This window comes from Condylura cristata, unplaced genomic scaffold, assembly GCF_000260355.1.
Source record: "Condylura cristata isolate star-nosed mole 26May11 unplaced genomic scaffold, ConCri1.0 scaffold00022, whole genome shotgun sequence".
Lineage (NCBI taxonomy): Eukaryota > Metazoa > Chordata > Mammalia > Eulipotyphla > Talpidae > Condylura > Condylura cristata.
This window is the reverse complement of record NW_004567123.1, coordinates 19369820-19381176: the sequence shown is the minus strand read 5'-3', so window position 1 is coordinate 19381176 and position 11357 is coordinate 19369820. Positions and strand designations below refer to the sequence as shown.

General features: G+C 59.2%; 2 protein-coding genes across 2 annotated transcripts in view; one reads left to right on the top strand and one right to left on the bottom strand.

The window, feature by feature from the left end:
* NECAB3 (N-terminal EF-hand calcium binding protein 3) overlaps positions 1-11355 on the bottom strand; it is a gene marked incomplete at its 5' end in the record, with an annotated part of 16191 nt that extends 4836 nt beyond the window's left edge. The window contains 5 exons of the mRNA XM_004686962.2: positions 6611-6708; positions 6902-6927; positions 7854-7962; positions 9320-9344; positions 11302-11355. Coding sequence (XP_004687019.1) covers positions 6611-6708; positions 6902-6927; positions 7854-7962; positions 9320-9344; positions 11302-11355 — 312 coding nt within the window. The remainder of the gene's footprint in view (positions 1-6610; positions 6709-6901; positions 6928-7853; positions 7963-9319; positions 9345-11301) is intronic.
* On the top strand, positions 86-6587 carry ACTL10 (actin-like 10). Its single transcript, XM_012728305.1, has one exon. The coding sequence runs from the start codon at positions 4258-4260 to the stop codon at positions 5380-5382; it is 1125 nt and encodes a 374-aa protein (XP_012583759.1). The 5' UTR covers positions 86-4257; the 3' UTR covers positions 5383-6587.
* Positions 11356-11357: the final 2 nt, after the last annotated feature.

The window sequence follows — 11357 nt, the reverse complement described above, 5'->3', positions numbered from 1 at the left end:
CATTCATTCATCTACCCACCCACCCATCCATCCACCCACCCACCCATCCATCCATCCACCCACCCACCCATCCATCCATGCCATGAACATCACTGAGCACCTTTTACTAGGAGCAGCAGATACCAGACACCTCGCTTTCTGTCTTAACACACACACCCCAGCACCCACCACAGCCCATTTACCAGCTTCCCTCTTCCCTCCTAAGACCCAGAGGCTGCCCAAGTCCTGTGCTGCTCATCTTAGGCTTCTCAGACTCCCAACTTCTCCCACTTGTGCCTCAATTTCCTCATTTACAAAATGGAGGGTTGATAACAACCCCAGGCTATTGAGAGGCTGGAAAAAGTTAATTCCTCTACAAGTCTCAGGCCAGTGCCTGGCACATAAGTTCTCTACAAGAACTCTCAATATTTTTATTGTCAAACACAGTACTGACAGGAACCCCGCCCACCTGCACAAGCCACACTAATAAATTTCATGAGAACCGCACGCGCTTTCCAGGCTTGCTGCCATCTGCTCACAGCCTGCAGTGGGAGTCCAGGGAGACACGTCATCGGGTGCTTGCCCCCCTCTCCAAGGGCCCCCAGAGGCTTTGTCTTCTGCACTTGGTTGCCTGAACTCAACACCATGAGGCCCTCTGGGCCCAGCTTGTGACCTGGGGGCCAGGACAGAGGGGAGACTGGGAGACAGCCAGTAGTTTCTGTCCTGTTTCAAGACTTAAGTCTTCAGACTTCTCAGCCATGTTCTGAGTTCTCTAATGTTCTTCCAGTATATTTTATTTTACTACTTAGGGTGACTGATTATAGTTTCTATTGCTTGCAACCAAAGAACCCAGCTGACACAAGCAGCCACTCTTGTGCCAGACTCAAGCAAAATTTCATTTAATCTTCAGAACCTCTTACAGGACCCATAATTGACCCCATTTTGCTGATGTTAGAGCCAGGATTCAAACAAGGCCATAGAAGTTCCTTGCTCTCACCACTAAGTTCCTTATAAGCGATGCCTGATTTCTGATCCTTACTCAGAGTGACAGCTGAGAAACAAAAGCCTGAAGTCACAGATTTGCCTGTGGGGAGCTCAGAGCTTGGAGGGGGTGAGGTCAAACCATGAGGTCACAATGTGGCTTCCCCAAGAGGGCAAAGGCAGAGGGACCCCTGGGGCCAGATGGCTGGGCAGAGAGACAGCATGGCTTGTGGCCCCTAATGGTGACCACCCCTACCATGGGAAACAATAGCTCCCACAAGAAGACCAGACTGCCCAAGCAGCCCCTCAAAGAGAGGCTGCCCAACATGGACAAGGCCCAACCCAAAATGCAGTTTTTCAGCAACCTCAAGCAGAAGCAGCCCAGAGTGAGTGCGGGGGCCCAAAGGAAGGTGGGGGTCAGGGTGACCCAAGCAGGAGACCCTGAGTCCAGGGGTTTTGGGAATACGCCTTAGGAGGATGAAGGGGGTAAAGGCCTCCTCTCCCAGGGGACCCCTCTGCCTCTGCCCTGCCCAGGGGTGCCCCATGTGACAGCATGGTTTGGCCTCTCCATCTCCAGGAATCCACCCAGAAACAGAGATGAGTGAAATGAGAACGCAGGAGGGTGGGACAGATGGGGCATTGGCCCTAATTGGTGCCACTGGCCTTATTCCCCCTTTCCACGCCCTGGGCAGGGGTCCCAGACCATGATTGGCGGGGGACCCCGAGGGGTGGTGACGGCCCCAGGGTCAAGGATGGAAGGCTGACAGAGATGCCTGAAATGTGAACAGACTGAGGTTCCAGGAGGTCAGCTTGGGTGGGTGCGGGTTTCCAGAGGAGGGACAGGGGTCCCGAACCACAGGTCAAGGTGGCACGGCTGAAAAAGAGGGCATTACTGGGACAGAAAAGGGGTGGCTGGGGGACCCCGAGAGGTAGGTGGGGCACGCTCGTGCTCTCACACGCCCCCCACAATCCGCTTCCCACTCTCAGGCCAAGGTAGTGCTGCTTTTCCCCCGGGGGAAAGCCGAGGTGTCGGCGGGCTCCGGCGCTCAGCAGCCCGAAGGGAGGGGAGAAGATGAGGCGGACACCCCCACCCCGGAGTGCTCCCAGGCGGTGGCGCCCATGCTGCGGGGAGCCGGCGACGGCTCGGGACGGCGCGACAGCGCGCGCGCGCGCGAGATGAGGAAGATCCTGGTCCTGCTGCTGCTGCTGGACGCGCCCGAGGAGGAGCGCCCCGCGGGGGGCGCAGCCAAGGGCGTGCGCGGCTGGCAGCGGCTCTACGCGCGCCTGCTGAACCTGGGGTCCGCTGACCCCGGGGAGCAGCCGCGCAAAAGGCGCCGCCCCCCTCGCGCAAAGCACTGAGCTCCCCACCCAGCCCCCGGTTCTGAGGCCGGCCCGATAGAGTGCACAGCAACCCTGGCACCTGCTGGCAGGCTGAGCCATCTGCCATCGGCGGGGGTGAGTCGGGGGAAGCCGATACCCCGCACAAGACTGGAATAAACTCAACTACTGAAGGCTGCCTGAAGCCAACGCTGTTTTCCCCCTTCCTCCCCGTTACCTAAAAGTCTGAAACCCTGCCCAAAGCTGGGGAGAGGGCGCACCCCCACCTCCTAGGGGAGGTGAGTTTGGGCGAATCCAGGCCCAGCCACTCTAGGAAGGGCCTGCTTCCAGAAGCATCTGGCATTTCCAAGAGTCGCCAGGATTCACAAATCGTTCTCAGAGTGGGGGAGGGTGCCCCTGACAAACACCCAGAAGGATCAGCAGGGTGGGCCTCTGACTCATTCTGCCTGTGAGAGCCACCCCGGAAGAGGCAGGGGCCCCTGGACCTCTGACCCCTCACTCCTACCCCACTCTTGGTAACCCCCAAGATACTCAGTCACTCACCTCCAGCCTACCCTGTCCCATCCCTTTCTCCACGTTGCAGTCAAAGGTTTCTTCCAAACCACTCACCTGTCTCACCTGTGTGCCCAGAAGCACACACTGGTTCTCCGTTGCTCCGAGGGGAGCGAGAAAACCAGTTAGGGGTGTGCAGGCCCTTCCTGCCTTCCTCGCTAGGGCTCTCCCCCTTCACTCCTGCGGGGACCATACTGCCACTAGTGGTCTCCAGCTGAAGCTCACTCCCCATCACCTTGAGAGCCCCGCACATTTTCTGTGGACAGACCCCTGTTGCTGCTTTCACTCTCCCGAGGCCCAACTGGTACTACCCCAACTCTCCAGACCTGCAGCCCGCCTTCCACTGGTGACCGGCCCGAAATGTGCCCTGAGGGGGCAGATTCAGCAGAAGTGACTACAATTAAGGCTGAATGAAGATGGACTTTCTCAGTGTCCACACCATCAACGTTCTCTCCACCTGGTAATAAAACCCCTTCTTGGACTTAGAGCTCACTGGATCTTCCTCCTGCAACAGAATGAGACTCTGCAGAGACAAGAAGCGGCCGTTTCCCTGAGTTGAGGCTTATTACTACTTGGTGGAGGAAGAAGCCGAGCTCGGGGAGATTTGGACTTGCATGGGGGCGCACTGTGCGCCAGCTTGGTGACTGTCACAAACTCAGGCCCCCTCGACCACACGGAGCCCTGTAAGGCCCGGATACAGCTGCTTGGGAGCCCTGGGCCGCGCAGTCACAGGTCCTCCGGATGCAGCTTTCTCTCCACCAGAGAGGGGAGGGGTCGCACAGCTGACCAGAGTATGTCAGATAGTCCCGGGTGATCTGGGGAAGAAGTCAGATTGGTTGTGCTGGGTGCCCCGGGTGCCCATTCTCAGCTTTGGCCGACAGCACGGGTCCGGGGCAACCTCCGCGGAGAGGGCTGCGGAAGCATAGCAGGTTCTTAGGCCTGAGGTCACAATGAGCCCAAGTTCTCTCCTTTCTTTCTCCGACCACCCCTCCCACCTCCGCAGATGACACTGCCACGGGGTCTCTTCATCCCCAGAGAGCTGCGCTCCAGTTGCCTCCCGGTATCCGAAAGAATTCAGCCCGCCGCTGACCACCCACCGATACAAGGCTGAGGAGTGGAGCGCACCCAGAGGCGAGTCCTCAGGAAGGGGCGGTGGGGGTGCTGGAAGCCTGGACGCGAGTTGGCCTGCGGAGGGGCCCAGGTGAGCCCACCTGCCTTCGGAGGAGCGGCGGGGCCTCACACCTGGGGCGGAGTCAGAAACTGAAAAAAGACTGGTCGGGACCGGCGACTGCCCAGAACGCCGTCCCCGGGTGCGGACAGCAGAGGCCCGGCCTCTGGTCCGGTGAGCCTTTGGCCAGAAGGCGGCGCCCGGCCCGGAAAGTGGCGTCGGCCGTGGGGAGCCGCCGCATGGTGCCGCCGCCCTTAACGGGTCACATCGCGGTGGTGGTGGACCAGGGTTCCGGCTTCACCAAAGCGGGCTTCGCTGGCGAGCACCAGCCGCGCCTGGTGCTGAAGAGTTCCAGCCTGGTGCCCAGCGGGGACCGGCCGGTGCTGCCCGGCACGCCAGGCTGCGAGCTAGCCCGCGGCGTGGCGCGGGCGCACCCCATCAAGCACGGCGTGGTGGTGGACTGGGAGGCGCTGGAGGGCCTGTGGGAGCGCCTGCTGGTGGGGGGCCTGCGGGTGTGCCCAGAGCAGTGCCCTGTGCTGGTGAGCCACTCGCCGTCGGCGCCGCCCGCGGGCCGCGAGAGGACAGCCGAGCTGCTGTTCGAGGCGCTGGCAGTGCCAGCGTGCCACATGGCCAGCACCGCCTTGCTGGCGCTCTGCTCCACCGGCGCCTGCAGTGGGCTGGCGGTAGAGGCGGGCGCCGGCGTGTGCCACGCCACGCCCATTTATGCAGGCCACTCGTGGCGCCAGGCCACCTACCGGCTGAACGTGGCAGGCAGCGCCCTGTCGCGTTACCTGAGGGACCTGCTGGCGGCAGCGTGCCCCAACCTGCAGCCGCAGACCCTGCCCCGCAAAGCCATCACACAGCTCAAGAAGCGCATCTGTTATGTGTCACTGGACTTTGAGGGAGACCTGCGGAACCCCGCCCGCCACCATCCCGCCAGTTTCTGCTTAGACGATGGGTGTTCCCTCTGCCTCCGTAGCGAGCGCTTCCGCTGTCCAGAACCCATCTTCCAGCCCTGCCTGCTAGGCCAGCCTGAGCCGGGGCTGCCCACACTGGCCTTCCAAGCACTGCAGAGAGTGCCCGCAACACTGCGGAGACGCCTGGCCGACACAGTCGTGCTGGCCGGCGGCTCCACGCTTTTCCCTGGCTTCACCGAGCGCCTGGAGATAGAGCTTGAGGCCCAGTGCCGGAGGCATGGCTATGGGGCGCTACGGCCACGCCTGGTGGCCACACCTGGGCGTGGCACAGCAGTGTGGACAGGCGGCTCCATGATGGCCTCCTTGAGCTCCTTTCAGTGCCACTGGATGACCCGGGCCATGTACCAGGAGTGTGGCTCCAGGGTGGTGCATGAAGTGTTCAACTGAGTCCTGCTGGACTGGAGGGGCTGGTGCCACAGGTGGCCAGAAGCAGAGGTCCAGTGGACCGAGCTGCAACTATGAGAGGCATCAAGTGCCAGATAAAAGTCTCAGGTGACTGGAACTGGCAGCATCATGTGGTGATGGGTCCCCCCAGCCCTTTTCTCAGCCAGGGGCACTGGAGGGAGGGGTAAAGGGGAGATTCCCAGGGACCCTGAATTTGCCCTGAGGAGTTTGGAAACCCCCCTCAACCAGTGCCTGTGGAGAGAACGACAGTCCAGCTGTCCACCCCTAGGGTCCTGTTTTCATGGCAACAAGGAAAGTGATTCCCCACTTGTGTCCAGATTATAGGTACAGCAGTCCTCACAGCACGCCATGCCCTCCTCGTGTGCTGTTTGGATATCCACCCCATGCCAAACCCCAGGGGCGGACCCTCCGAACAGTACTAAATCCCACATGAAAACAACCAGAAGGGAACTCCCTTGTCCCCATCTGCTCAGTTGACCATTAACTTGATGAGGACTTCAATTTCTCCCCTTATGTAAAAAGTGGGTCAGGCACAATCAGTGCCACTCCCCTGCCCCCTTATTAAAAGTTGGGGACAAAGAGAGGAGACGGCTCTGAGCAGGAGCACACAGGGAAGGAGAGCTTGTGCTCTCTTTGAGCCTACCACCCAATCACTTGGGCCCTGTTTATGCGTGTACATGTGCCCTCCACACCTGCTCACAGACACAAGAGTGCACGCATGCCCCCCTGCTCACACATGCCCTCAGGCCAGGTCCTGCCCCAACAGGCTCCACACACCAGCACGCAAGCACAGGACTGTGGATGTGTGAGCACAACCCACTCCAGGCCATGGCTGCTGGGTTCTGGACTTTGATAGCTCACAACAGGTCTGGCCAATAACAAAAACAGTGGCATGATCAGCTCCAGGTATCAGGCATCTACTAGGTGCCAGGCACAGTTCTAGATGCTGAGAATAGAGAACAAGACAGACAAAAATCCCCGCCTTCGTTCTCATTTGACTGTCACAACAAATGTAAGGAGACAGGCTCTACTATTACCTCCAGTTTACAGTGTAGGAAAGTAAGGCTCAAAGAGGCAGCCGGAAAGTGGGAAAGTCCAGGTTTGAGCCCAGGTATCTAATGCCAGAGCCCTGAGCCAGATGGTGGAGGCCACAGCACAGCGGCCACCCCTGCCCTTCGCTCTGGCCCGCCGCCATCAGCCCCCCACTCACCAGCTTGGTGGCATCCATGGCTGTAAGCACAGCACGGTTCAGCGACTCCAGGGCAGCCAGCACGGGCCGGTAGACTCCCAGGTGTTCTGAGAAGTAGTCTGCAGCAGAGGGGGCCTCAAGGGTTGCTCAAGGCCCCCCACCCATCTACCCAACCTGGAATTCCTCAGCAGTCAACCAGGTCTCAATTTCTGAGCCCGCCTCCGCCTGTTCCAACGGGAGACCAGTCACAGCCCCTCACACCCCCACCTGCCCACAGGTCCTGGAGGTAAGCGCTCCCCTGGGCCTACTCACCACACAGTTTCTCCGTTTCCAAATTGCTATGGAGAGAAAGGAGCCATTCAGACCGTTGGACTTGGGCCTGGTGCTCTGAGGTTCCCTTCCTCCCCCTCAACCAGACAAGGAGACTTCTGCCTCCACCCCAGGTCAAGTTGCTCAGAAGGCAGAGGTAGGGAGCAAGGGTACCACTGCCCCATCAAACACCCACTCTCACCTCCAAGGGGGCTTCAGGCCCAGGGAGACAAATGTGGACAGAGGCCAGAGAGGAGGGGCCAGAAGTGGGGAGGGAAAGCAGGTCTGGGAAGTCCAAAGAAGGAATGGAGTGTCATTACTTGGTGTGAGAGAGGGTTTCCTGGGGAAGGGGCTGCCGAAGTTGTGCCTTGAAGGGTGAGGAACCCGGGGTGTCAGGTCAGAGTGGTAAATGACTGCATGCAGACAAAGCGTTTGGACAGGGAGGGCCTGGACACCTCTGAATGTCTGCCCAGAGGCTGGGATTTATTCCAAGGATCTAGGGGGAGGGAGCGGGAGGGCGGGGCTGCCGTGGATGCCTGTGTACCCACGGAGGGAAGCATGTGGAACAAAGTGCGCAAACTCGCGGCTGTGGAAGTGCACGTGGTGAGGTGTGTATTCCTGTACCCACAACCATGGTGGAAGCAGGCGGAGCCCAGCTGTCCCCAGGCATCCTCTGGCCCCTGCAGAAGACAGGAATGGGGGTGGGGGAGACCTGTGGGCCGAACCACGGGTGGTGACTCAGGCCCTGCTATTTTGGGGTCCCAGCTGGAAGAAGTGTGATGGGCAAGGCAAGCCAGAAAGGGGGAGGGTGGGCGGCTAAAGTTGGCACTGAGCCTGGCTCCCTCTCCCTGCCACCCTCCTCCACAGGAGCCAAGGCAGCAGGAGACACAGTGGGGTTGGGATAACCTGGCCTCACATGGACCCACAGCTCATCCACCCCCCCCCCCATACTCACTCGGTGGAATGCCCATCAATGCCACTGAACAGCTCCTGCAGCTCCCCTGGGCTGAGAACCCCATCAGCAAAGTAATTCTGGAATTCCTCAAATGAGAGCTTACCGTCATCTGGGCGGGGGTAAGGGAGCAAAGTCAGTCTCCTGGGCCCTGGCTACACCTTCGCCACCAAGCCCAAGTCCCCCGAAGGCTTTGCAGGATCCACAACCCACCAGCCAAGTGGAACAGGACTGTGACTTGGTGGGAGGACCACAGTGTGCGCTCAGCCCCTCAGGGATACCCCCTTAAGGTAACTGGCCTACTTTTCAGGCACCCAAGGGACAAAGCCGTGTGCATGGAGCGCTGGGTAAGGACTTGGTGTTTGCCAAATGAAAAAACCAATGAACTGTCCATGGCAGGACTTAGACGCCACTTGGAGGCCTTGGGGCCTGAGTGTTCACCGCACATGCTGGCCATCCTGGCTCCAGAGAGCAGGGAACTTCCATGCTCTGGACCTGGCTCTTCACAGCGAATCCAGAGAGGAAGATGAGATCTTCCTGAGAGTTGAAGGCATTTAAGAAGCTGCAGGCTGGCTCCGGAAGGAGTGACCTCCCATGAGAGCGGCATGTGGCGGGGCATGTTGCGGAAGCTGGGAGCCCTTGAGTGGGGCAGCAAAGACGGGATTTGGCCAGTGAGGTCTCGAAGCAGATGGGGGGCAGCAGAGCTGGAGGTCTGAAACCCCCCCCGCCCCCGACGGAATGCTGTGATCCAAACGAGACCATGTATTCTGCTCAAACCACGTGGAGGAAGGGACAAACGGTTTCCACCAATTTGAAGAAAACAAAGGGAAAAGGGGAGAGGACACAGACCTGTCTCAAGGAGAGGGCAACATGGAGCTGGAGGCCCGATGGAAGGGCGGCCAAGGCTGACGGCCCCCCGCTCACTCCCAACTGGTGATCGCCACACTCTGAGTCATTTATGGCAGCACCCTGCTTGGGGGTGGGGGCCCCCTAGGGCTCCTGCTTTGGCTTTTAAAGTTTTCCCAGACCCACACCTAAGACTGCCTACCACCCTCAGCGGGAGCCCCGGAATGCCAAACTCAGCTTTATCCTGCCTCAGCTTTCCCTGGGCAGCCTGCTTCACTTCCCGGGGGGCGCTGCTCTTTTGTGAAGCAGGATGAAGAGTTCCCAGGGCTGGGGTGGTGAGGACACCACAAGATCCCATAGGAAAGTACCCATCACTTTGCCAGGGCACCAAGGAAAGTCTCTGGCGAAACCACCAGAGTAGAGTTCCTCTACTTCCATCCTGCCAAACTTGGCTCAAAACACCTCCTCCTGAAAGGATGCCTTGATTGGCTCTCCTGATTCAGGGCTCCCCAAGATCTCTCTTGTTCTAGAATGTCTGCCTAAGCCCCCAACCCTCCCCTAAGTATCCCCCACTGTAACCCCACCCACTCCACACTGTAGGACTTAGGAGAAGCCACACTCACCATTCTTGTCTGCTCTACGGAAAACCTAAAGGACAAAGGGGCATGGAGAGAAGCTGTCAGTGGGACCCCAAGGTAAGAGGCCCCACCCATCTCAATAAAGCCCCAGCTGGCTGGCCTGCCTCCTGCCTTGCCTTTCCTCCTGCCCAGTCTGGTCCCAACCCCCTGCGAAGCGAAGCTCTGCAGGAGTTTTTCCAGTAAGGGAACACAGGAAGAACACACAGCAGGTCCCGGTGCTTGCTCACTTCTCCTGTGGGGCCTGGCCTTGTGGGGGGCACTCCAGATCAGTTCCCTGCACCCCCATCTCCCTTACCCAGGCCCCTCCTGAATTGTCTGAGGATGCATCAGGCCTTGGCACAGGCCCGGTATGAGTAAGGTGGGGAGAAGGGCCAAGATGCAGCCTGAGGACCCAGGGTGCCCATCCCAGACTTGAACCCCCGGCTCTGCACTGTTTCCCTATTGTGTTCTTGAAGCTCCTGCTGTGCAGACAGTAGCTAGTCTTTTCTTTGCTGGAGCCTCAGTTTTCCCACTAGTACATGGGGGTTAACCCTACCAGGGCTGAGCCTTCTCATAAGATGGACTCAGTGTAAGACCTTAGGCAGGGCCGCCTGTGTGTGTTGTGTTTGTGTGTGTGTGTGTGTGTGTGAGTGTGGGGGGGGGGAGCTGCAGAAAGCAAGGGTAAACAGACAGAGCAGACAGATTATGGCGAAGCAGACAGAAGGGCAAAGAGGCAGAGGAGAGAAGACTCAAAGACAAGGCCCCCGCCTCTACCAGGGACCTAAGACTCACAGGCTACACCCAGCAAATGGGGACCGGCAGGCCTGGCAAGCAGACAGGCCAACTTCTGGACACAGAGCATCATCCATGTCCTGAACGCCACTGCTTGTTGGGTATTTTCTCAGGATCAGTTAGAAGTCTGCCTCAAAGAAGAATGCCTCTCTGTCTCAGGGCCACACAGCTGTCTGGCCCCAGGGCTAGGGGAGGATGCTATACTGGGAATGAGGACACCTGGGGCCACATCCTAACTGGCCTCCCCATCTCCCCTCGCCCTTGTGATCTTGAGAGATCCCTAATGCTTTAGATGTTAGGGAGCAGAAGGGTCAGGTCCCTTCCAGCCAGGAGGGCTGTGGTCAAGGTGCTGAGTCACTGGGCATTGGGGAGGGGGTAGAAATATGGCCTTTGCCATATTTCCCAGCAGGTCCCAGCAGGGACCTACTGGGGTGGGGGCAGGAAAGGGCCAGGAGGGGGCTGAGCACTGGGGTAGACGGTAGGGAAGGAGCATAGGGCAGTGACCGAGACCCAGCCATTCTGCTCCACACTAGTGCCCATGGAGGCTGCAGGGCTGCCTGCTGACCATGGGAGAGGTGCCCTGACCACAGAGAATAACTGCTAGCAGCCCTGACCAACTCAGGAGCTCACGGCCTCCAGGTCAGGTCCCGGCCTCTGGGCTAAGCAGTGGGTCAGAGTCAGGGGGCTGCTTATGCTTGTAGGCTTTCCTGCCTAGGTCAGGCAGCCTGGGGCTGCCAGAGGGTCCGGCGACCTGCTCCTCCACCCCACCAGACACTTAGATGGGGTGGATTTGGATCTGGGGGGCAGGAGGAATAGTGACACAGAACCAGAGGCAGGAGAGAAAAAGTGAGAGCTAGGAAAAGGGACACAAAGACAGAGAGATAAAGATAAGGGAGACACAGGGAAGCAGACGGTATGTTCAGAGAGGTGGTGAGACAGACACACAGGCAGGTAATGAGAGACATCCGGACACACAAGGCAAGGCCCAAACAGAGGTGTTTGTTAACAGACATAGATGGGGGAAACACTGAGAGAGGGAGGTGGGGGCGGGGGGTGTTGAGGGGATAGAGGAGAGGCAGTGAAACAGTGACAGGAGCCGTGCATGACACAGGAAGCTAAGGCAGACCTGGAGAGACATCGCGACAGACAACCCCTTGGAGCCAGAGAGCCGGCGCCCCTGCCCGCTCCCCACTCACGTCTTGGAAGAGCGCGTGTCCGGCGGGCGCGCAGGGTGCGGGCGCGGGGAAGCCGG